The 25,244-nt window shown below is 44.1% G+C and overlaps 3 protein-coding genes across 8 annotated transcripts in view; 2 read left to right on the top strand and 1 right to left on the bottom strand.

Moving 5' to 3' along the window:
* Positions 1-25,244, top strand: part of FCHO1 (FCH and mu domain containing endocytic adaptor 1) — a 340,362-nt gene that overhangs the window by 193,682 nt on the left and 121,436 nt on the right. For all 6 annotated transcript variants that reach the window (XM_068234105.1, XM_068234106.1, XM_068234107.1 and 3 more), the window contains one exon: positions 2,496-2,594. In XM_068234105.1, coding sequence (XP_068090206.1) covers positions 2,496-2,594 — 99 coding nt within the window. The remainder of the gene's footprint in view (positions 1-2,495; positions 2,595-25,244) is intronic.
* Positions 4,854-7,994, top strand: LOC137513052 (uncharacterized). The gene is made up of 3 exons (XM_068234102.1): positions 4,854-5,244; positions 6,487-6,649; positions 7,160-7,994. Exons 1-3 carry the CDS (start codon positions 4,953-4,955, stop codon positions 7,977-7,979), a joined length of 1,275 nt encoding a protein of 424 aa, XP_068090203.1. The 5' UTR covers positions 4,854-4,952; the 3' UTR covers positions 7,980-7,994.
* On the bottom strand, positions 5,500-8,821 carry LOC137513068 (uncharacterized). Its single transcript, XM_068234103.1, has 3 exons — positions 8,673-8,821; positions 8,045-8,146; positions 5,500-6,441 (listed from the first exon to the last, which is right to left on the bottom strand). Exons 1-3 carry the CDS (start codon positions 8,816-8,818, stop codon positions 5,586-5,588), a joined length of 1,104 nt encoding a protein of 367 aa, XP_068090204.1. The 5' UTR covers positions 8,819-8,821; the 3' UTR covers positions 5,500-5,585.

A 25,244-nucleotide genomic window follows, 5' to 3' on the forward strand; every position in this document is an offset into this window, starting at 1 on the left:
AATACTGGAAGACCTGGTATGGATGGTTTGAATTCAAAGAATCACCCAGGTATGCCAACCTCGCATCCAGCTAAATCTGCACATAACTAGAACCAGCCTCCCACTCCAAAATATATCTTTCTGAGATTGGCTCCGGAGGTACCCTCGAACTACCCCTTAGGCGTTGATTTTATTTGACTGTGGGCACCCTGGCACGGCAGCACTTACCTTCCTCATCTCTACTCTTCTTGACTCATCTCACCACTTCTGGATTCTACTTAATTTCCTTCTGTCCTCATGTTCGTTGCCTCAGCACCTTAGTCGTTTTCTTCTCTAGCTATATATCGCCCAATCATCTTGTGATATTACTAGGTATGCTCCCAGAGGTGTAACCTGCTAGCCACAGAGCCTAAGTTACGAATGAGCTATTAACCTATTTTGGTTCCTGGACGTAGTTTCTACATCCAGGAACCATGCGCGCTACCGCGTGCCCCCGCAGCCGATCGTGCGCGTGCACGCGCACTCCCGGCCGCGGATTCGGTAGCCAAGGAATCAATGTATCGGGCTACGGAGCCCGATCATTGATTCCTCTCCCCCGCTGAAAAAGCGACAGCTTCTCTCGGAAGCTGAGCTTTTTCTGGCCGTCGTCTTCCTGATGCGTCACTCTAAGCGCGTGCTACGCTTAGAGTGACGTCATGTAAACAAACTCATGGCCGCCATCTTGTGGCCAAAAAGTAATACTACACCTGGAAAAAAACCCAACACAGAATTAACACACATTTGCATTATAAATCTATTGTTTACCTCCCAAAAGTACCCTAATAAAATTTTTAGTATAAAAAAAAAAAACCATTACAATAAAAAAAAAAAAACATGTAAATATTTACCTAAGGGTCTAAACTTTTTAAATATCAATGTAAAGATGAAATATTTCTATATTTTTTTTATTTTAAACTTGTAAATAGTGATAGATGCAAAATGGAAAAAATGCACCTTTATTTCCAAATAAAATATTGTCGCCATACATTGTGATAGGGACATAATTTTAACGGTGTACTAACCGGGACATATGGGCAAATACAATACGTGAGTTTTAATTATGGAGGCATGTATTATTTTAAAACTATAATGGCTGAAAACTGAGAAATAATGAATTTTTCTATTTTTTTCTTATTCTTCCTGTTAAAATGCATTTACAGTAAAGTGGCTCTTAGCAAAATGTACCCCCCAAAGAAAGTGGCGGAAAAAACAAGATATAGATCAGTGCATTGTGATAAGTAGTGATAAAGTTATAGGCTAATGAATGGGAGGTGAACATTTCTCACGTGAAAACGACGGAACCTGAATGGGTTAAGGAGACCCAGGTGGTTGTTCCCTTACGGCCCTGGGATTCCCTTTGTCCGTTCTGCTTCTTGTAACATGGCATCTGTTTGTTACTCAATACTATGTTGCCGGTCCCTCTGGCCTGAATTGTTCTGAGTGGTACTTTATCCGAATCCTGTATAATTAGTTCCAGGTGGCGCTGGTTTGTCATCTGGAAAATTGTATTGTAGTACCTATGTTCCACTAACGACTTGGTGCTTGTAATGGATATACTACTTTCTGTATTGTCTTTAAAAAATGTTGTTGTTATAAATAAAGAATCTTAAAAAACAAACAAAAAAAAAACTGCCACTTACCTGGGGCTTCTATCGGCCTCCTGCAGCTGGAATGTCCCGCGCCGTCCTCTTCCGATGCGCCGTTACCCGCCGGCAGCACCGGTGTAATTATTCGTCTAATTTGACGAATAGAAGTGCGGCTGCGCGGCCGGGGGAGCTTACTGCGCAGGCGCAGTATGAAGTTTTTCTGTACTATACAGTAAACGCCCTCTGACTGGCCACACTTCTATTCGTCTAGTTAGACGAATAATTACGCCAGTGGCGGGGAACGGTGCTTCGAAAGAGGACGGCACGGGACATTCCAGCTGCAGGGGGGCGATAGAAGCCCCAGATAAGTGGAAGTTTTTGTTTTTTAAAAGGTAAACAGAACCCCTTGTAAATCGCTCATGATGATGGTAGGGATTTCAGAGGACAGGAACTGGAGAAGCCAGGCAGTGAAATGATCTAAGAAAACAGGGGACTCCACTAAACTACCAGGGAGATAGGGAGGGAAATGGGTAAATGTAATGGGGAAATCATAGTGATGGGGATGCAGTGAAAACTATTACAATAAAAAAGTTTACCCACCCCCACTTTTTAGACCACGCCCTCTACATAATAAAATTATTAATTAACCTTCTCCATTAACCCTTTCGCCCTAATTCTTACCACTAAAATTATTTTGTTATATAGGTGTCGGAACAAACTTGTGCCTGTAACATTTATACATATATACCAAACTTAACTGGCCAGGGGACAATGAAAAGCAATAACAGATTGTTATGTGTGTGTGAGTAAACCAGCCAGCAAGTTTGTCTACTAATGTGTGGTTCCATCATCAGTCAGTCTATCAAGCATTCTATCTGTCTGTTTTTCCAGTTATTTCAAGACACAGAGGCAGCTCATCTCAAACAAATGAAGAGACTTGTTACAGCATTTTTACATTCGGTGGAAGATACCCATGTACAGATTGGTCAGGTAAGTGTGCAAAAGTATACCTTGGTTTCATTGCAAGTTATCCATTAATGCATACATTTAAAGCACTCAACCAGAGACACAGATAGCAGTAAGATCTTCCAGAGGCTCTAGACTTTCCCCAGTGATGGAGGAATAGAGCTGCAGGTACCAGCAGGACATTTGCATGCTATGTTGGCATTTATGGTTCTATGAAGGCTTCCATGTAGGTTGCAATCCAGTAAAAACAGTAGTCTCTTCTCCCCGTTATAGCAGTAATCACCCATTCCTGGTACAAACATGCACTTCAGTCCCAATGGATGCAGCTAGTTCCCGAGTAGGCTAATGCTGGGGATACACGGTACGTTTCTGTACCGTGTATCGACCAGCTGATCCGGCCAGCTGATAATATTCAGCTGGCTCGATCAAGCCGCTCGATCCCCGCCCGCTCGATTCCCACCTGCGGACAATGGCAGGGAATCGAGCGCTGATAAGGAAGCGCCGGCGGGGGCGAGTGGTAATCGATCCGCATACGAGTGGGGAAGCGGCTGGGGTCGATCCGGCGGCTAATCGACCAGTTTATGCCCGGCATAACAGTGTTCCCCAACCCTGTCCTCAAGGCCCACCAACAGTGCATGTTTTGTGAAAATCCACAGAGGTAGTTAATCAGCTCTGCTGAGACAATAATTACCTCACCTGTGCATGTTTGTGGTTTCCTGCAAAACATGTACTGTTGGTGGGCCTTGAGGACAGGGTTGGGGAACTATGGGCTAGAAGATGTGTTTGATCCTTGCCAATATACTTATTGAGAGTTCAAACAAGGTGCATTGTGTGGACAGATTTTAGTTTATGGTGCCTAAACGTATCGAGTTCCAGTATCTAATCCACCTACTTCAAACCAAGGTAACAGATTGCAAACCCTTTTCGTCAGGTTACTCATTTCCTTCTGCATCATGTTTTTGTAACTATTTGTCATAAGTATATTATTTACAGGTTAAACTAAAAAAAAAATAAAAAAATAGAATATTGTGCAAAAGTCCATTTATTTAAGTAATTTAACTTAAAGAGGAACTGTAACATAAAAATATCCCCTGGGGGGTACTCACCTCGGGTGGGGGAAGCCTCCGGATCCTAATGAGGCTTCCCACGCCGTCCTCCATCCGTCAGGGGTCTCGCTGCAGCCCTCCGTGGAGTCCGGGCAGCGGTGACGTCATTATTTACCTTCCTGGCTCCTGCGCAGGCGCTCTGACGGCTTTCCATTCCGAACTACACGGAAATACCCGATCGCCGTCGGGTCCGCTCTACTGCGCAGGCGCAAGTCTCCTGCGCCTGCGCAGTAGAGCGGACCCGAATGAGATCGGGTATTTCCGTGTAGTTCGGAATGGAAAGCCGCCACAGCGCCCCCGCTGGAGCCAGCAAAGGTAAATATTGAAATGACAGTCGGCACAGTCGCCGGCTGTTCGGAGGGCTGCGGAGAGACCCCCGTGGGACAGAGGACGGCGTGGGAAGCCTCATTAGGATCCGGAGGCTTCCCCCACCCGAGGTGAGTACCCCCCAGGGGATGTTTTTAATGTTACAGAGTCTCTTTAAGGTGAAACTATTGTCGGAAATAGGATGAATTACCTCATAAGAGCCTGAAACTTTGAGTCTAGAATATTGAACCTTTTCATAATAGTCTAATGGTCTGAGATGAGCCATAATCATCAAAATGATAACAAATAAAGGCTTTAATCTCGCTTTGCATGTAATGAGTCTATTTCATATATTATGATATTTTGATTATGTTAAATATTGGTTTATAATGGGTCGGTTTTTACTGTAGGTTTCTCTTTCAACTACCACATGTGCTTGCTTTAAAGTTCTTATTATTTATTTATAAAGTGCCAACATATTCCATGGCGCTGTATAATTGCAGATCTTTACTTATACTGTATATTTTTTATAAATTGTTAAAACCTTTGAATTAGTCTTTCTCTCTAAATTTATTCTCATGTACGTAATACCTGCAAAACTTCCTCCATCATCCTCACACAGGGAAGCGCTCCCTTCACCTCTCCCTGCATTCCATCTCCCACCATCCAGTCCAGTCAAGTATCTCTGGAGATATGCAACAAGGATATGCAACAAGGATCAGCTGGTCCTATCTTAGGGCTGGTGCACACCGAGCGGCTTTTTGGGCGTTTTCAGATCCGCTTGCGGCTGCGGATCTGCTTGGTCAATGTATCTCAATGGGGTGGTGCACACCAGAGCGGCAGGCGTTTTGCAGAAACGAAAAATGCCTGGGTGAGGCATTTTTTGGATTTCGGATGCGTTTCTGCCTCCAATGTTAAGTATAGGAAAAACGCAAAACGCCTGTAAAACCGCTTGATCAAGCGGATTTTGATGCGGATGCGGATGCGTTTTTTTCAAGAATGCGCACTTCCAGGTCAAAGTGTGCTTCCTGTGTGGCAGATTTGCATGAGGGATTTTAGACTGCGCAGGAGGAAGATGGCAGCAAAGTGGTTTACCACAGAAAACCTGATAATTAAGATTGAAAACAGCCCAGAACTTTATGACAAGTCTTTGCCTGGATATAAAGACCACCAAAGGGCTCATGAAATCTGGAGCAACATTGCAAAAGATTTTCTTGGAGAAAAATGGAATACTTTGAGCCAAAAGGGCAAGGATTCTAAGAGTAAGTATATGTGTACAGAATTGTTGTATTTTATTGATTTCATGCAGCACTTTGCAGACAATATATCATCACCCCTCCACTAAATGAGTAATTAAACAATTAGAAATTTCATTATCACAGGTCTCTGGCAAAGCTGTTCTCTCTATAGCCATCTCTCCTTATAAACAGCAGGTACATGTGTGTGTATGTACTCACATGTATTATTAGGGCGCTATTTGCCACTTTAGAGTGTCATGAATGATATAGACATACAACACGGTTTCAAGAATGTTTATTTGCACAATAATACTGATCTCGTCATGTAAGTAAATAGCAGCCTGCAGGTTTTTTAGTTCTTACAGTTATGGCACAAAATAATCAGCTAATTTGTCTCTGTTGTGAATGGCAGAAATGGGACCACGTAAAGTAGCTGGTGGTAAAGTGACAAGAGCACTGTTTGAAAGATCCCCCTCTTCCTCCTCTATGGTCATGCTATCTAGTGTTCTCACATAATTATGCAAAATACATGTTGCCTTCACCACTATTATAGCATACTTTGGTTGCATTTTTATAGCAGTGTGATAAATGCGCCATTTGTTTGCCAGAATTCCAAAAGCACATTCTACTACTTGTCTGGCTTTGGTCAGGCGGTTATTAAAGACTACTTTCTTATGAGTCATATCTCTCTGTGCATACGGTCTCATAACATGCTCAGACAGTGCAAAGGCCTCATCAGCCACAAACACACAGGGGTAAGGTGGTTCTACAGTGTCAGGCCAGGGGCGTGGTGGTGGTAAAGTCATCTGGCCTGTGCGAAGCTTCACGCCAAATCGACTGTGCTGGAAGACTGAGGAATCATGGGAACTTCCGTAAGCCCCAACATCCACATAGATAAATTTCAAATTAGGATCCACAACAGCCATGAGCACTAGTGAAAAGAATTTTTTATAATTGTAATAGAGACTGCCAGTGAATGCAGGCATAACCAGTCTGACATGTTTCCCATCCACTGCTCCAAGGCAGTTAGGGAAATCATGTTTCTCCCAAAAAAGCTGCATGTTAGCCTCCCACATAGGTACGTCAGGAGTTGGCATAAATTCCGGTTGAAGTACTTTCCAGATCAATTTGCAGGTGTCCAAAACTAAGTATCGGATTGTACTTCTTCCCATGAGGAATTGGTAGTGAAGTGCTGCATATGAATGCCCTGTTGCCAGAAATCTGCAAAAGAAAATAAATAACATGTATGTTTATTTTTATTCCTAGTTGCCCTCCTGCGGACAAGATGGAAGTCGGTCAGAGACAGTTACAAAAAGGAGATTGAAAAGCAATACCATGAATCCAAAAGTGGGTCTGGAAGTTCGCAGCGAACAAAATATAAATATTGTGGCATATTAGAATTTCTAAGAAAACATCATGAACCGGCTGAGTAAGTATGGCGTAAATGTTAACCTATTGCAATGTTTGTCAACTTCGCCAATAAAACAGTGAAGGAAGGAGTAGGCCCACAATGCAATTCAGTAGTGTGGAACGCATAATCTGCCATCACTCTACCAAATATATTGGGGGACGTAGCTTAATGTAAGGATGGCATAGGTCCAGTTTAAAATGATTATTACATGACAGGAATGTGGACTGTTCGTTACCCAACATAACAGTTGCCTGACAGTGCTGGTTATATGTTTGGCTGCAGTAGTGTCTGCATCACACATCTGTAACACACATCTACCAAAATCAGTGCTAGTTTACTCAGGCCAGTTTTGCTCTATGCTTGCTCAGGGGCTGTGCCTAAAAGCTATGTACACAAATAATGGGAAAAATAGACAGGCTACTGCTATTGTTTTGCAATGAAAGATGCATCGCATTCTGCCCATATATTTGCTTTGACATCCATGGTCACTATTCCATGAACTAAAGTTGTGCTTTCCCCTTTCCAAAGGACTGAAGATAGCCTACCACCAGATCCTGAGGAGGACGATGTAGAGGTGCCACCTACCACCACCAGTGATGTGGAAGTTGAAGAAGACACTACACAGGATGTTGACACTGCTACACTGGAAGACAGCGACTCTACTACCCCAGATCACACACCACACAGCCCAGCGAGTAGTCGGACACGCACAACTGTCAGGTCTAGTAGAGGTGTGAGGGTAGCTACACAAGGCAGGAGAATAGGAAGAGGTATGAGCAGGGCTGAATACGACCAGAAGCTGATTAGTTCAATAGAAAAGGCTGTTGATCATATGGAGAAGCGAGAGGATGAAATGAAACAACTTAAAGAGCCATGCACACAGTATCTTTTAAGTTTGGTGCCACTATTACAAAAAGTGCCTCCTGATAAGCAATGGGCAGCCAGACATGCCATCTCTGAGACCCTGGGGAGATTCTTACTACCTGAGAGCCGTGCAGATGACAATGTGCACAACTACTTGCAGCAACCACACCTGCCTGCTTCCAGCCAACAATATAATGCACACCCACAACTCTCTTACCATATGCAACGCATTTATGACCCACCCCACTACCCACCAATGCATATGCATAACATGCCATATGGTCAACAGCCTCATTACTCTATGCCTCCACCTCAGCGCCCTGATCAAGGTATGCGATTTCAAACATCATCTATGCACAGTGACTCTACAGTGTACACTGATTTAACATCGCACAGCCAGCCTCATACAAATGCTGAATCAGGTACACATGCTTACAATCAGGGCCCTGGTAGTATGTGTGATTTGCTATCACACCATGACTAGTTTTTTGTAGTTTTACATTTTATTTTATTGTTCAATGCTCAGATTTGGATCTTAGCTTACATTACCTCAATGTTATGAGGAGTCGCTCAGTTGGTGTGATTGCTAGGCGAAAGTTAGTGTCTTGTCGGCGAAGGGCATCCTTCAGTTTGGCTAAAAGGCCATCAAAACTAGGAAAAAAAGAGCATGCTTATCTTTAGATCTACTGTTGTTTGTTGCAGAAACATTTTTCATTTGTGACATATTACTTTTGCTGCTGAAAGCAAAGTATGGACAACACATGTCCAAAATATTCTTTGCACAGAAGAACAAAACATTAAAACGAAAGATTTTGTTCAAACATTGCTTCATTACTGTGTCCCATATGCTGATTGTTGCCATATACTTAATGAAGTATGCACCAGGAGTATGTAAGGTCATAATATACTCCAAATGTTTTGGGTAAACTATGGATATATAATATAGTAGTTACTCCTATAGAAAAATTAGATGGAGGCCTTAGGCATTGAATACATAACACACCAGGATCAAGTATCACAGTTATTTGGTTAGCTTATGTATACACCGGATTGATTATTGTGTTGTTATTCTGTTTACAGTCAAACACAGTTAACTAAGGGCCAAAAAGTGCTTCCAATTTCATTCCTCCCCAAAATACTTAGCCCCATGATAAAAATAAGTGACAAGTATTCTTACCTGGACACAGACATGCGGGTGTAGCCAAAAAACTTTTCTGGATGGTGCCTCAAATCTCTATATAGGGTCCTAAATTGACCCTTCCGGCGCCGCTCTTGTAGCATGGGATGCACCCAGTATCTCCTTGTCCTTGGCCTACGTCTCATATATGCTGCTACACGGAGCAATAACAGCACATCAGGAAACATTTTCAAAAACAAGTCACTCTTCTCTCCAAACCACAGTGTCACCTCTCCTGAACTAACCCACAATGTTGTTAAGGACCCCACCCTTTTTATATTGGGTTTTTTACTTCAATTGCTCAATGTGCTTCACATGTGTCATCAATATATCGCACTTTAACCCTTTGTTTAAGGTCTTTCTACCTCTTTTCCTGAAAAACGCAAAACGCTTCCAAAAACGCACGCAAAAAACGCAAAACGCCCCCAAAACGCCCCAAAACCGCGCTATCAAAATGACACTAAGCGGTTCAAAAAACGCTAGCGTTTTGCGGATCTGCTTGCGGTTTTTGGTGTGCACCAGCCCTAACTATGGTTCGCCAGGTCCTAGCTCTACCTCCTTGTATCCAGTTTTCTAGTACTCACCTTCTGTGTATTCTCTGCCAAAAGGAAAACTTCTCAGTTCATTTGTAGAATTTTTTATTTCTGAGTTTGAATTTTTTCCAGAATTAATGAAGACCCATTTAAATGTGGCTTTTTTTTGCCAAAATACAAAGATATGCAAATGTAGCAAAAATATTTATTCTCTAGGATTACACTTTTTCTTCTAAACACAGGTAACGATAACTCGTGTGAGCAGCAAAAATGACCTTTATAGCTTTAATTAAAAATGGTTACAGCAGATTAGTATTTGTAGATCACAATAGAAAGTAAGAGAGTGATTTGATGGCAGTGATACGTACAGGCCCTTACCCAATTCACTTTTTTCCCCAAGTTATTTCCTAGGTGATATTTTCACATCAGTAAATGCCTTTTAAACAACCAGCAAGAAAGAAAAAGAAGAATAATTTTGACAACACTTTCTCTAATTGTCATCCGGGACAACCTGAGATCCGGTCCCGCCCAGGATCTGTGGAAACACAAATCCAAGAAGATTAAAAGCCCCCGCCCACCCTCCATCCTCAGTTCATCTGTGTTTCCGCCACGGAAACACCTAAGAAGCAAAGCTCCCGTTTTGTTTTTTTGTTGTACTCACCAGAGGGTGAGTTTCATGTACGCAGGAGGTTCGGGCAGTTTTTTTGAGCGGATAGCAGGAGGCAACGCGGACTGCAAACCTCTTTGAGCGGTGTTCGGCTTCCGCGTGGTGTATAGCCATTACGCCGCGCCTCCTCCATCAGACGCCGGCTCTGCAAGTCGCATCCGGGCAGCTGATCAACGCCGAAAGTGAGGTCAGACGTCGCGTGGCGTCTGACGTCCGGGGGCGTGGAGGAGGAACTTTGGAGAGCCAGGAAGTAGAACAGCGTGCTCCTGGCGTCTCCGATCAGACCTGCAAGCGGCACAGCGGTAAGATGTCGCAGTCTCAGAGGGGAGAGCAGCCTCAGCAGCAGCGTGAATCGGAGGCGGCGGGCTCTGCTCCCAGATCCTCTTCGCAGGTCCTGCCATCAGGAAACAGTGGGGTAAGCCTCCAGTTGGAGGATACGTTTTTCCTACTACCACTATTGCATTGAATGTATAGGATGGCATCTCAGTACCTTGTCCTTTGTTTGTTTTTATTTACAGACAAGATCTGAGCCTAAAACTACTACTACTACATCCAACCAGCCTAAATATAAGAGATGTAGCTTATGTAATAGTAAAATAGCCTTAGAAGCCCCAAGGAATTTATGTCAAGCTTGTATAGATGCTATTGTGGCCTCCCAGATTCCCAATATTCTGAACGAAGTCATGGATACGGTTAACAAGAATATGCAGGAAACGTTAGATAAATTTAAGGAGTCCTTTGTGCAGCCAGTTAATGAATCTCTGCCGGGACCCTCTTCTGGTGCTCTATCCCATCACTCCTTTTCTGATATTTTAGGAGCTGAGGAGGAAGAAGAGGAAGGGGAGGAAGTGTCAGTATCCCAGGAGGAGGGAGAGCAACCTCAGTCAGGGGGTTCAGAAGGGGAGGATAGGGTAAAAACTCCTAGATTTTTATTTTCCCCCGATGAATCTTCTGAGTTACTTAAAGCTGTGTACACCACGGAACAGATCAAGGAATCCGTTCCGGAAATTAATTAGGATCATGTGTATCTTGGATTGGGTCAGTCTTCGGGCAGAGTTTTCCCTATCCACAAAACTTTGCAGGATATTATTACTTCCCAGTGGCAGAGTCCTGAAAAGCCGCTGTTTATTCCCAAATCGGCAAAAAGAAAGTATCCCTTTTCTCAGTCAGAAATTGACAGATGGACTAAATGTCCTAAACTAGACGCATCCCTGTCTCAATATTCGAAGGACTCGGATCTATCCTTTGAGGACGCAGGTGTCCTCAAGGATGTTATGGATAAGAAAGTTGATGCGCTTCTCAAGAAAGCTTGGGAATCGGCTGCCTTTGGTTTCATTCCGGGTATTTCAGCCACCTGCATTTCCCGAAACCTTAGAATTTGGATGGATAATCTTATCGATCAGATTTCTAAGGGTGCTCCGATTAAGGAGTATGCGGCTTCCTTGCCGGTGGTTCTTAAAGCCGTCGCTTTTTTAGCAGATGCAGTTACGGAACTGATTCGTGTCTCTGCGCGTACTACGGCTCTCGTTAACTCGGCCAGGGGACCAGATCTCAAAGAACAGATTATGTTCTATTCCTTTTGAGGGTAATCTCTTGTTTGGGTCTGGTCTAGAGGAAGTGTTATCCCGTTCAGCAGAAAAAGGGAGGCAATTTCCAAACAAAAAGAAAAGTTTTAAGGGGAAAAGACCCTTTGTCCCCAAGAAACAGGACACTAATCTTCCAAAAAATAGGAATGTGCAGAAGAAGTGGTCCTTTCACAGGGGGAAGGGTAAAGGGGGGTTCACTCTCGGGAAGATGGAGCCCCCCAAGCCTAGTAAATGACGATTTACCAGTAGGGGGAAGGCTAAATTATTTTCGGGCCGAATGGGAGAAGTTAGATCCCGATCCTTTTGTTTTTCAGATTATAAAAATGGGTTATCGACTTCAGTTTTCAAGCCCCCCTCCACAAAGGAAATTTGTGAATCCAATTCCGAAGGACCCAGAGAAGGCCAGGGGTCTGGAGATAGAGATTCTGAAACTTTTAGATAAGAAAGTTATAATACCAGTACCCCAGGAAGAAGTATTCCAGGGTTACTATTCCCATGTTTTTCTAGTGAAAAAAGCAAATGGAGAACTCAGATTCATTCTGAATCTTAAGTCTCTCAATCCATTCTTGACATACAAGAAGTTCAGGATGGAAAGCATTTATTCAGTTAGAGCTCTATTACAGGGCAAGGAATATTTTGTGTCAATAGATCTTCGCGACGCCTATCTGCACATTCCCATTTTTTTCAGCCATCAAAGGTTTTTAAGGTTCGCGATCAGGTCTCATTGCCAGATTCGACATTTCCAATTTCAGGCCCTGCCCTTTGGGATAGCTTCGGCACCCCGAATCTTTACAAAAGTGTTAGCAGAGGTCATGAAGATTTTGAGATTGCAGGGAATAGCGATAGTCCCGTACCTGGACGATCTCCTCATTTTTGCAGAAACGGAGGCTCTGACCAGATCTCACAGAGATACAGTGATCTCTCTTTTATCCCAGGTGGGATGGATAATAAATTACGAAAAATCAGCCCTAGACCCAGTACAGGAGATTATATTTTTGGGGTAAAGGATAAATTCAATAGAGAGGAAGATTTACTTACCCCCCGAAAAAATTGCAAAGATCCTAAGGGAAGTAAATTTGTTATGCAGTCAGGAGAGGAGTTCCCTCCGCCAGATCATGCGAGTACTAGGGCTATTCTCAGCATCCATTCCGGCAGTCACCTGGGCCCAACACCACGGCAGAGATCTCCAGTCTCTGCTTTTGGCGAATTAGGACAAGTCCAAACATTCCCTGAACTTACAGATATCTATCCCAGAGGAGGTGAAGTCCAGTCTGGTCTGGTGGTTGGACTCTCAGAATCTAACCAGAGGACGTCTTTGGAGACAGGAGGAACCAATAAAAATCTTTACAGACGCAAGCTCTTGGGGATGGGGCGCAACAATGTTGGGCCACCATGCTCAGGGGCATTGGACACAGGCAATTGCAAGGAAATCGTCCAACTTCAGAGAGCTACTCGCAGTGCAGGAAGCACTTCTATCTTTTCAATCCCTGATAGAAGGAAGGCACGTGTTAGTTTTTTCCGACAATATCACGACGGTGGCTTATCTTTCAAAACAGGGAGGCACGAGATCAATCGAGCTCATGCGCCTATGCTCGGAGACTCTGGACTGGATAGAGCCTCGGGTTCTATCTTTGTCTGCAATCCACATAAGGGGGACTCTCAATGTAGAGGCGGGTTTTTTTAAGTCGTCATCAGGTGAATCAGTCAGAATGGGAACTTCATCCGGAGGTTTTTCAGATGGTGACAGACAGTTTTGGTATCCCAGAGGTGAATCTCTTTGCATCTCCAAGGAATGCAAAGGTGAAACCATTTTGCTCCCTGCACAAGTGCCAGAGGTCTCTGGGGTTGGACGCCCTCAGCTTCCCTTGGGACTTCAACCTTTCCTATGCATTTCCTCCAACAGTGCTTCTGCCACAGGTGTTGGGGAAGTTTCAAAGAGAGGGAGGGAACATGATCCTGATAGCTCCACTATGGCCAAAAAGGCCATGGTATGCGACCCTGCTGATGTGGTCAATTGGTCCACCTTTTCTTCTGCCGGCTCTTCCAGATCTGCTAATCCAGGGCCCTCTCATCCACCCCAGGCCACAGTTATTCAAACTGGCCGCCTGGATCCTGAAAGGGTAATTTTGAGGAATAAGGGTCTTTCTGAGAAGGTAATTGACACTGTAATGAAGTGTAGGAAGCCGGTAACTCAGAAGATATACCGAAATGTTTGGAAGGTTTATCTAGCCTGGTGTGGAACTAAAGCTAGAGATCAGAATCTGACTAGTTCAGTTTTAGACTTTCTTCAGGAGGGGTCAGACATGAGGTTGGCACTTAGTACCCTTAAGGTTCAATGTTCAGCACTTTCTATACTATTGGATAGGCATCTAGCGCAGGAGGAGTTGGTGAAAATTTCTTCAAAGCATTACAGAGGTCTACACCAGTAAAGCAGAAGGTATTTCCGCAGTGGGATTTGTCCTTGGTCCTCAAAAGTCTAACAAAGGCTCCCTTTGAACCCATTGAGGAGATTGAGATGAAATTTCTTACCTTGAAATTAGCACTTTTGATTGCAATTACATCAGCTAGACGTATAAGTGATTTACAGGCATTATCTATCAAAGATCCTTTTCTAATCATTTGCCCCGATAGTGTCAGGCTCAGAATAGATCCAGCCTATCTTCCTAAGGTAGTCTCTGAGTTTCATAGGTCTCAGGAGATTATTCTTCCTTCTTTTTGTGTCAACCCTTCCGGACGTAGGGAGGAGGAATTCCACTGTTTGGACGTAAAAAGATCTCTGCTAGTATATCTCTCGAGGTCAAGAGAATTTAGGAAGTCAAGCAGTCTATTTGTCTTATTTTCGGGTAAAAATAGGGGGCAGCAGGCATCCAGACAAACCATTGCCAGATGGATTAGACAGACCATATCTATATCATATGAAGGTAGTAATTGTCCCTTACCACCTAATATTAAGGCTCATTCAACCCGTTCTCTGTCAACATCCTGGGCCGAAAGAGCAGGAGCCACCATTCAACAGATTTGTCAAGCGGCGACATGGGCAAGTGCATCAACTTTTATCAAGCACTACAGAGTGGATGTACTGTCTCAACAAGATCAATCGTTTGGCAGAAAGGTGCTCCAGGCGGTGGTCCCTCCCTAGGTTAGTCTTTTTTGGTTATAAAGACTTTCTTGTTTATCTCTCAGGTTGTCCCGGATGACAATTAGAGAAAGACTCCTATTAGACCTACCGGTAATGGAGTTTCTGATTGTCATCCGGGACAAACATTATAACCCTTTTCCTATCTCGACTGCGCACCTTTCTTTTTTCAGTTAAGATCACTGGGATCTAGTACATTCACCTTTTGGTGTTTAATGTTTTCCTTCATCTTGGTGTTTCTAGTCTTAGATACTTTCAGACGCACTAAGGATGGAGGGTGGGCGGGGGCTTTTAATCTTCTTGGATTTGTGTTTCCACAGATCCTGGGCGGGACCGGATCTCAGGTTGTCCCGGATGACAATCAGAAACTCCATTACCGGTAGGTCTAATAGGAGTCTTTTTCACCTACTTTTTGGCACTTTTTCAATTGCAGGCTGTTGAAAAGTTGTTGTTTTATTCATTGAACAAAATTTTTTTTTATTGAAAAATAGTGTTCATACAAAGCAGTACAAAGTAGAAGTTTATCTTCTCAAGAGTACAATATACAGAGCATAAATATCATTGTGACAGATATAAAAAAACCAGCGACTAGGAGAGAGGTTCTAGTTCATAAGCAGGGCTGGATTTGTATCTTTTGCCGCCCAAGGCCCACTATCACCAGCTGCCCCCTGACCAACAGCATCTGTGTGCCTGTGTTGTGCGTGTGCATTGGGAGGCTTCTTACCAGCACCCAGGGGCACCCCTTTACATTAATAATCACCAAGTAAGTGTTAAAAAGGTAACCATATTTATATTCACAGTGTAACCAACATAGACTCCCTCCAGGGCATAAACAAACATTTCATTGCATACAGTGGGTTGAAAGCATACAATTTAACACCACATAGAGGCTTCACTGTATGCCTTAGTTACTGGGGTGTTGCAAGGCAAACAGCAAATAATAGCAAACAGGAAATGAGAACAGCAGTAATTCGCAACCAACTGAAATGGTTAGTGGGAATTAACACAGCTGTATTACTCTTTAGAAGATATGAACACTAGTTAGGGTCTAAGTGGAAGCAGAGACCACAATGCAAACCAGGCATTAGTCGGCTGGATAAGAGAGCTGTCTGTGAAAGGGAAAGTGGCAATAACTGACCTGGCCACAATTCAGTAATTCCAGTCTGTACCTTGGTGGCTATGGTGAATCCTGCAAAACACAGTCAGTGTATGACAGCCAACTCCCTTTCACTGCACAAACCTTCAACTTTACTTCGGATTGAATTAGCATACTGTTACGTGTAAATCTCACCTGTAATCCTGCTGTCAGCTCATCTGCCTGCATCCACTGACAAAGATGATCTAGCAGGATATACAATCTTCTCCTGTTAGCCCCTCCTCCCCCTGCGCTCACTGCGCTGCCCAGCAACATATTTAGATCTTTTATCAGCGGTGGCTGTGGCCCAAAGTGATAGTGAGTTGTGCACAGTTACAGCCCTGTACACAGGAAGTGAACAGTGATGTCACTTCCTGTACAGCACTTAGGGTTTTTTTTTTTCGAAGTTCTTATCTCAGTCTGGATTGTGACTTACTCCAAACAATGAGCGTTAGGGATTTTAGTTTCTTAACGAAAGACATAGGTACTTACACTGGTGAGCTGTGAATGATATATAGAATTTTAAGCATTATAACCATTTTTGAGTAAGTTTACCTAACCAATAACAGACAGAGGTAACTTAGTCCAGGACGATAGTTTGGTCTGATTTAGTGGTATTAAGGCAGCAACATTATCTTTAGAGTAGAGTGTTGGGCAAGCTTGGGCAGTGACACCTAAATATTTAAAGTAGGACACTATTTGAAGGGGGCAGGGTAATAGGGATGCTGCAACATTCATATCGTCCAGACCTAGAATGGCCTACTTGCTCCAGTTTATGTACAAACCTGAATATGCCCCCATTTCAGTAAGAAGGTTGAAGGCTGTGCGTAAAGAAGTGTACGGGTCGGCCAGGTACAGAATGGGATCATGAGCGTATTGGCTGATTTTGTCCTTGATTCCACCAATTTTCTAGCCAGTGATCTTGGATTCAGTTCTAATTTTACATGCAGGGGGCTCTGTAGATAGGGTGTGAAGTAGAGGGGATAGGGGACACCCCTGACTAGTTTCATACAAATATGGAAGAGTCAGAAATAATGGAGTTAGCATATATTTATGCCAGTGGGTTATTGTACAGTATCTGGACCCAACAGGTAAAAGTATCCCCAAACCTAGATAATACAGCGAGTAGAAAGGGCCATTCCATGGCATTGAACGCCTTGGCGGCGTCTGAGACAATGACTCATTTCACCTTATTGTGATGATCCGCTTGTATGTTGATGAAGAGTCTCCTAATATTTAAGGAGGTCTTCTTGCCAGGCATAATGCCAGTTTGATCATCATGAATGAACGATAAGATAACTTGAAGTCTTAAAGAGAACCCGAGATGGGATTTAATTATGTTACTGGGGCACAGAGGCTGGTTATGCACACTAAGACCAGCCTCCGTTGCCCCATGGTGTGCCTCCAGGACTCCCCTGCGCACCGCTATACCCCCCGCAGTGCTGGCGACACGCATCGTGTCGCCAGCACAATGTTTACCTCTGCGCTGTCTGTCAGCGCCGCTCCCCCGCCTCCTCCGCATCGGCGCTACCCGCCCGCGTCACTTCCCTCCTATCAGCGGGAGGGAAGGGACACGGGCGGGTAGCGCCGATGCGGAGGAGGCGGGGGGAGCGGCGCTGACAGACAGCGCAGAGGTAAACATTGTGCTGACGACACGCTGCGTGTCGCCAGCACTGCGGGGGGGGGGGGGGTATAGCGTCGCACAGGGGGGTCCTGGAGGCACACCCTGGGGCAACGGAGGCTGGTCTTAGTGTGCACAACCAGCCTCTGTACCCCAGTAACATAATTAAATCCCACCTCGGGTTCTCTTTAAGGCCAATATCTTCGCCAATATCTTAACGTCTAATGGCAACAATGAGATTGGTCAGTAAGAAGCGCATTGTAAAGCATCTTTCTCTTTCCATCTTCCAGTCCGGCCCCCAAAAGTGAGAGAACACCAGCGCCAGCCTATTAGGAAACACACTTAATTAGCATGATTAAGTTCCCACCCTAGGTGCACCTACCCTATCCAAGTCACTATTCACTGCGTTTCCCGTCTTTGGGAGACAGACTGTTATATTTTTAAAGGTCCTGGGGTTCTGTGCTGTAGCCGTGAGAATTCACAGTGATTTAGGCTGGAATCCTCATCGACTGCTGGGGTTAAAATGGCAGGCGGGCAGGGTGATGTAACCTGCGATCTGCTGAGAAGGTGGGGGTTATACCTGGCCAGTAGAGCGGGGCTGGGCAGCCATGTGTGGCAGCAGCGGCTTCCTGTTTTTCTCCATGCGGTCTCTCCCTCGGTGTAGTCCGGAAGTGGATATTAAGATGGGCGGAAGTGTGTTGCGCACTTCTGCCGATGACGACAGCCTAGGGGGGTGAGGAGGCAGAGTGCTCCAGCTGTATAACGATGCGCCCTGTCTCATTGATAGAGCGGGGGCATCAGGAACCCTTCCCCTATGTCGCACCTCTAGCCACGTAGAGAACAGCAAGCGGCGGCCATTGTGGGCAAAAAACGTTTTCGTCCATGCCATTAGTTAAGATAGCGCCGGACTCTTACTCTGGGGGAGGGGGTTACGGTAGGAGGTAGCTATAAGGATAGCTTGCCTCAGTCGGGAGCTGGCTAACAGCGAGGATGGAGAGTGGGGACATACCTCCTGTGGAGCCTTTCAAAAGAGGTGGTTCAAGCCAGACTATTCAACAGGCGGCTTCATTACCACTCACACAGGTAAGACTAATTACTCCATTTAAATGGGAATCAGGACTTTTTTGTACCTGTAATATATAGTAATTCACTTTTCCTGGCAATTGTTACTTTTTCAGAGCAATCCTCCAGACAAACCAGTTTCTTTAAAGCATACATCGAAGTCTAATAGGTGCAATGGCTGCAATGCAAAGCTACCTACGGATTGGAAAAAGTCTGATTGCCAGAAATGTATTACGGATTCTGAAAATCAAAGTGCTACAAATGTTGTGAAAGTATTTTTAGAATCTTTTAGAAGCGAAATGCAGTCCACTTTTCAGCTTCTTAAAGGGGCAATATCAGAAAAACAGGGAACATCCTCTGTCATCTGATGCTGTTCAACCTGCTTCCATAAGAGATACTACAGTTATAACTGAAGAGAGCTTTTCTGATGAGCCTAGAAATGAAGAGAACCTATCAGATCAGGACTCTGACCAAACTACAACAGAAAGCAAGATTGCACGTTTTTTGTTTAGCGCAGAGGAAACAGGAATTACTAAAAGCAATATATGAAAGCGAACAGATACCTGAAACAGTGGCTGAGACGTCTGTTCAAGACGAAATATATAAAGGTTTACAAACTCCAGTATCTAGAGCTTTCCCTGTGCATAAGTCACTACTGAATATTATTGACGAACAGTGGAAATATCCAGAAAAAAGATTTCTAATTCCTAAATCTTTTGAAAGGAGGTTTCCCTTTCATGACAATGAAATTGAAAAATGGGATAAATGCCCAAAGCTGGATGCAGCCCTATCACAATACTCCAAAGATGCAGACTTATGGAGCCCTACTGGAGCCCTAAAGGATATGCTGGACAAGAAAGTTGAAATCCTATTGAAAAAAGAAATTGGGAAACTGTATCTTTTTTGTTCAAACCAACAATTTCTTCTATATGTGTATCCAGGAATTTAATTTCCTGGATAGATGAGATACAAGAACTCTTGGCTGTAGGTACTCCGGCGGAACAATTACTGAAATCTTTTCCGGTAGTAGCCAAGGCTTTAGCGTTTATCTGTGATGCCTTGGTTGAATCTCTTAGGGCAAAAAGTGGGATCAGCGCATCACCAGGCCGCCTCCGAATGGCCTACGTTCAGAGATGCGCTGAGGCTCCCCCCCCCCCCCCCCCCGAGACTGCAAACGCACCTTGAACTCAAACAGAGGCTCTGCATATACACCGAAAGCAAAGCTGTTAAGTGGGAGCGGCTGACCAAAAATGAATTAAATTAGTACATAGCAAGGAAATGAACAGCGCTACTTAAAAACAGATGAGTGCCTACCTGCAAAAGAGTGCAAGCCCCACTTATGGGATAAAATAAACAGCGAGCATACACATGACCTGTCTACCACTGGAGGATGTTGGTTTCCTGTAACAGCTTGCATGCAACTTGTTAAGTATTCGTCCCTCCCACTGCGAAGAAGTCAATCCTCCATGGGAGGGGACCTAACATTAACTAAATCCTACCTATGCATATGCATAGCCTGGGCGCGCTACCAAGTAAAATTGAAAATTGCGCAAAAAGTGGGATCAGCGCATCACCAGGCCGCCTCCGAATGGCCTCCGATCAGAGATGCGCTGAGCCCCCCCAGAGACTGCAAACGCACCTTGAACCCAAACAGAGGCTCTGCATATACACCAAAAGCAAAGCTGTTAAGTGGGAGCGGCTGACCAAAAATGAATTAAATTAGTACATAGCAAGGAAATGAACAGCACTACTTAAAAACAGATGAGTGCCTACCTGCAAAAGAGTGCAAGCCCCACTTATGGGATAAAATAAACAGCGAGCATACACATGACCTGTCTACCACTGGAGGATGTTGGTTTCCTGTAACAGCTTGCATGCAACTTGTTAAGTATTCGTCCCTCCCACTGCGAAGAAGTCAATCCTCCATGGGAGGGGACCTAACATTAACTAAATCCTACCTATGCATATGCATAGCCTGGGCGCGCTACCAAGTAAAATTGAAAATTGCGCAAAAAGTGGGATCAGCGCATCACCAGGCCGCCTCCGAATGGCCTCCGATCAGAGATGCGCTGAGCCCCCCCAGAGACTGCAAACGCACCTTGAACCCAAACAGAGGCTCTGCATATACACCAAAAGCAAAGCTGTTAAGTGGGAGCGGCTGACCAAAAATGAATTAAATTAGTACATAGCAAGGAAATGAACAGCACTACTTAAAAACAGATGAGTGCCTACCTGCAAAAGAGTGCAAGCCCCACTTATGGGATAAAATAAACAGCGAGCATACACATGACCTGTCTACCACTGGAGGATGTTGGTTTCCTGTAACAGCTTGCATGCAACTTGTTAAGTACTCGTCCCTCCCACTGCGAAGAAGTCAATCCTCCATGGGAGGGGACCTAACACTAACTAAATCCTACCTATGCATATGCATATGCATAGCCTGGGCGCGCTACCAAGTAAAATGAAAATTGAAAATTGCGCAAAAAGTGGGATCAGCGCATCACCAGGCCGCCTCCAAATGGCCTCCGATCAGAGATGCGCTGAGCCCCCCCAGAGAAGGCAAACGCACCTTGAACCCAAACAGAGGCTCTGCATATACACCAAAAGCAAAGCTGTTAAGTGGGAGCGGCTGACCATAGCGCACAGGCTATGCATATGCATAGGTAGGATTTAGTTAGTGTTAGGTCCCCTCCCATGGAGGATTGACTTCTTCGCAGTGGGAGGGACGAGTACTTAACAAGTTGCATGCAAGCTGCTACAGGAAACCAACATCCTCCAGTGGTAGACAGGTCATGTGTATGCTCAGTGTGTATTTTATCCCATAAGTGGGGCTTGCACTCTTTTGCAGGTAGGCACTCATCTGTTTTTAAGTAGCGCTGTTAATTTCCTTGCTATGTACTAATTTAATTCATTTTTGGTCAGCCGCTCCCACTTAACAGCTTTGCTTTTGGTGTATATGCAGAGCCTCTGTTTGGGTTCAAGGTGCGTTTGCAGTCTCTGGGGGGGCTCAGCGCATCTCTGATCGGAGGCCATTCGGAGGCAGCCTGGTGATGCGCTGATCCCACTTTTTGCTCAATTTTACTTGGTAGCGCGCCCAGGCTATGCATATGCATAGGTAGGATTTAGTTAGTGTTAGATCCCCTCCCATGGAGGATTGACTTCTTCGCAGTGGGAGGGACGAGTACTTAACAAGTTGCATGCAAGCTGTTACAGGAAACCAACATCCTCCAGTGGTAGACAGGTTATGTGTATGCTCAGTGTGTATTTTATCCCATAAGTGGGGCTTGCACTCTTTTGCAGGTAGGCACTCATCTGTTTTTAAGTAGCGCTGTTCATTTCCTTGCTATGAATCTCCTAGGGCCACAGCCAAAAGTGCGGTCCTTGTGAATTCGATTAGAATAGCCCTTTGGCTTAGAACATGGGAAGGTGATACCACTTCAACAAATCGCTTATGTGCAATGAAATTTGAAGGAAAACTACTTTTTGGGAAGGATCTGGATGAAATCTTGACCAGATCTACAGGCAAAAAGAAAGTTTCCGGATAAAAGGAATAAAGTAACACAGAAAAGGTTTCTTTAGAGCTAAAAGTATCACACCTCAAAAGGGTAAAATAATTAGTCAGAGAGGTAGATGGCCCAGTGTCCGGGGCAGGGGTAGGGGCTTTAGCCCAGCACAGACCTCCAAGAACTCGGGTGAACAAAACAATAAATGACTTACAGGTCGGGGGGAGGATTCTACATTTTCTGCCAGCTTGGCAAAGTATGTCCCAAAACGTTTACATTCTCAGTATTATAGAAAGGGGCTACAAATTAGAATTCAGCCGATTTCCTCCCACCAGATTCTACCTTACCCCAAGTCCCCAAAAAAATGTGAAAGCAGAGGCTGTGAGACAAGCGGTCACTTCCCTTTTACTTCAAAATGTCATTGTACGAGTTCCACAAGTAGAGCAGAGTCAGGGCTTTTACTCCCACATTTTTGTGGTAATAAAACCTTCGGGAAAATACAGACTCATCATAAACCTGAGAAACCTAAATCTATTTCTGAGGGAAAGGAAATTCAAAATGGAAAGTATCTACACAGTGAGAGACCTCCTGATGCAGAAAGCCTGGATGGCAACTATCGACCTCCAGGACGCGTATCTGCACGTCCTCATTCACCCGGAATTTCAAAGGTATATAAAGTTCAGCGACGTCATATGCCATTACCAGTTCAGGGCTCTACCTTTTGGGTTAGCAACTTCCCCAAGGATCTTCACAAAAATAGTTGCGGAAGGGACGTCTTCTCTCCACCTTCAAAACATAAAGATCGTCCCTTATTTGGACGATTTTCTAATTTTTTCAAATACAAGACAGGAACTAGAGAGGGATCTAGCAACTTGTCTTCAAAAACTACAAAGTTTAGTTTGGATAGTGAACTGGGAAAAGTCAAACCTTGTTACATCCTAAAAAGTAGTTTTTCTAGGATACCAAGTACACAGTGAATCAAAAGACCTGGTTACCTGCAGAGAAAATAGAGAAAGTTTCCCGAAAAACCTCCAGTTTGCTGGCCCAGGAGGAGGTTTCGCTACGGGAAGCAGCATCTCTACTAGGATCGATGACTTTGTGCATCCCAGCAGTACAGTGGGCACAATTACATTCCCGCAGACTACAGCAGTGGTTTCTGCAAGAGGGGGGAAAAAGATACAAACAGTTTGCATGTAAAAAACACGGTAACTCAGGAAGTACGTCAGTCACTCACTTGGTGGCTCTTTCCAGAGAACCTGTCTCAAGGAAAAGATTGGTGCATAAAAGTAAAGTATCTGTCACAACGGACGCCAGTGCTTGGGAATGGGGAGCTCACTGTCAAGAAATACAAGTCCAGGGACAGTGGGATCTGGCTTTAAGTCAGAAGTCCTCAAACTACAGATAGCTAGCGGCCACCAGAGAAGCCTTATTGGCACTAAAGGACAGGCTAGAAGGCAAACATGTAACAATCTTGTCAGACAATATTGTCACAGTAACATATCTCACCAAACACGGAGGAACAAGAATTCCAGACTTACTGAATCTATCAATGGAAATACTTCTATGGGCAGAAAAAAACCTACTTTCTCTTTCAGCACTGCATATAAAGAGGTCATCAAACAAACTGGCAGACAGATTAAGTCGCAGACCAGTCATAGAGGCAGAGTGGGAACTTTGCCAGGAAATCTTCGACCTGATAGTAAAAAGATGGGGCAAACCCAGGTTGGACCTTTTTGCACCACCCCAAAACGCAAAAGTTCCAGACTTTTGTTTCGTCTCGTCCACAACAGACAGACTAGATGCATTAGCCCTCAAATGGGGAGAAGGTCTATTATACACCTTCCCCACTATTCAACCTGCTTCCAAAAGTAGTCAGGAAGCTATGTCTGTGTTGCCAACTCATCCCTTTAATTACTGACACATGAATTATACAGGTTTTGTGGCTAGGTAGATGCAGTTAAGGCACTGATTGTGTGCAAATAGCCCCAGAACCTGTATAACTTAGATGTGTCAGTAATTAAAAGGATGAGTTGGCAACACTGCTATGTCTAGAACAGGCGTTAGTGATTCTCATCACCCCCTGGTGGCCCCGCCGTGCTTGGTTCCCAATTGTCAGATCCCTAGCAATACAGGAACCATGAAAACTTCCACACAGACCAGATTTTCTGGTCCAGAAAGGTCTTTTTCACCCAGATCCACAGAAACTACAACTCACAGCATGGATCCTGAAAGGCAAATGCTAAAGAAAAATGGGTTTTAAGATAAGGTGATTCAAACTCTCCTGAAAAGTAAAAAGAGTGTAACAAACAAAATCTACAGGAAAGTTTGGAACACTTTCAATGGGTGGAAAGAGAAGCAAGGCTTACCATTTTTGGAAAATCAATTACCAACAATATTGGACGTTTTACAGGACAGCATAGACTTGAGCCTATCGTTGAGCACAATAAAGGTGCAAATAGCAGCGTTATCTGTTTTCCTAGATAGACAGCTAGCAAAAGAACAATACATAAAGGCATTTATAAGAGCAGTTACTAAGAACAATCCCATACGAATTCATTCTTATCCTCCATGCAATTTACCGTTAGTATTACAGGAACTGCAGAAACATCCGCTCAAACCTTTGGAACAGGCAAGCCAAAAATTCCTCACCTGGAAACTATTATTATTATTTACTGGATTTATATAGCGCCAACATATTACGCAGCGCTGTACAATAAATAGGATTACAGACAATGATAACTGGGGTGACCACACAATACAGGTAATAGACAATAGATACAACAATACAGGTAATAAGCAGTAAGATACTCAACACAATGCAGAGATAGTAATACAATGCCAGATTATACACTGGAGTGGTAGTGGTAAAAATACAGCAAAGAGGCAGAGTGGAGGAGGGGGAATTAGGTTTTCACAGGCTGAGGGCTGGAGATGCAGATCAGCTTGCTTGTGTGTAATGTTTACAAACAGAACATGGCCTCTGTCATTGTATCACAGGAAGAAATAATCATATTCTTTTGAAGTTGTTAGCTCTAGATTTGCTGTGTAAACTATCTAAACTTTGGATAAGATATATAGACTAGTTACTTCTTATAGTTAGTTTTTCATCTCGGATCCGCTTTAAAGGGAACCTAAACTGAGAGGGATATGGATGTTCACTTTTAAACAATACCAGTTGCCTGGCAGTCCTGCTGATCTTTGGCTGCAGTAGTGGCTGAATCACAGACCTGAAACAAGCATGCAGCTAATCCAGTCTGACTTCAGTCAGAGCACCTGATCTGCATGCTTGTTAAAGGGGAACTGAAGAGAGAGGGATATGGAGGCTGTCA

This window comes from Hyperolius riggenbachi, chromosome 1 (assembly GCF_040937935.1).
Source record: "Hyperolius riggenbachi isolate aHypRig1 chromosome 1, aHypRig1.pri, whole genome shotgun sequence".
Taxonomy (NCBI): domain Eukaryota; kingdom Metazoa; phylum Chordata; class Amphibia; order Anura; family Hyperoliidae; genus Hyperolius; species Hyperolius riggenbachi.

What these genes read in the sequence shown, in the direction of transcription:
- LOC137513052 (XM_068234102.1), top strand. Translation starts at nt 4,953, where the DNA reads ATGCGGATGCGGATGCGTTTTTTTCAAGAATGCGCACTTCCAGGTCAA. An exon ending in AAAGGGCAAGGATTCTAAGA is followed by an intron (nt 5,245 to 6,486) that starts GTAAGTATATGT and finishes TTTTATTCCTAG; the next exon opens with TTGCCCTCCTGCGGACAAGA. An exon ending in AAACATCATGAACCGGCTGA is followed by an intron (nt 6,650 to 7,159) that starts GTAAGTATGGCG and finishes CCCTTTCCAAAG; the next exon opens with GACTGAAGATAGCCTACCAC.
- LOC137513068 (XM_068234103.1), bottom strand. Translation starts at nt 8,818, where the DNA reads ATGAGACGTAGGCCAAGGACAAGGAGATACTGGGTGCATCCCATGCTA. An exon ending in ACCCGCATGTCTGTGTCCAG is followed by an intron (nt 8,147 to 8,672) that starts GTAAGAATACTT and finishes TTTTTTTCCTAG; the next exon opens with TTTTGATGGCCTTTTAGCCA. An exon ending in CGACTCCTCATAACATTGAG is followed by an intron (nt 6,442 to 8,044) that starts GTAATGTAAGCT and finishes TTTCTTTTGCAG; the next exon opens with ATTTCTGGCAACAGGGCATT.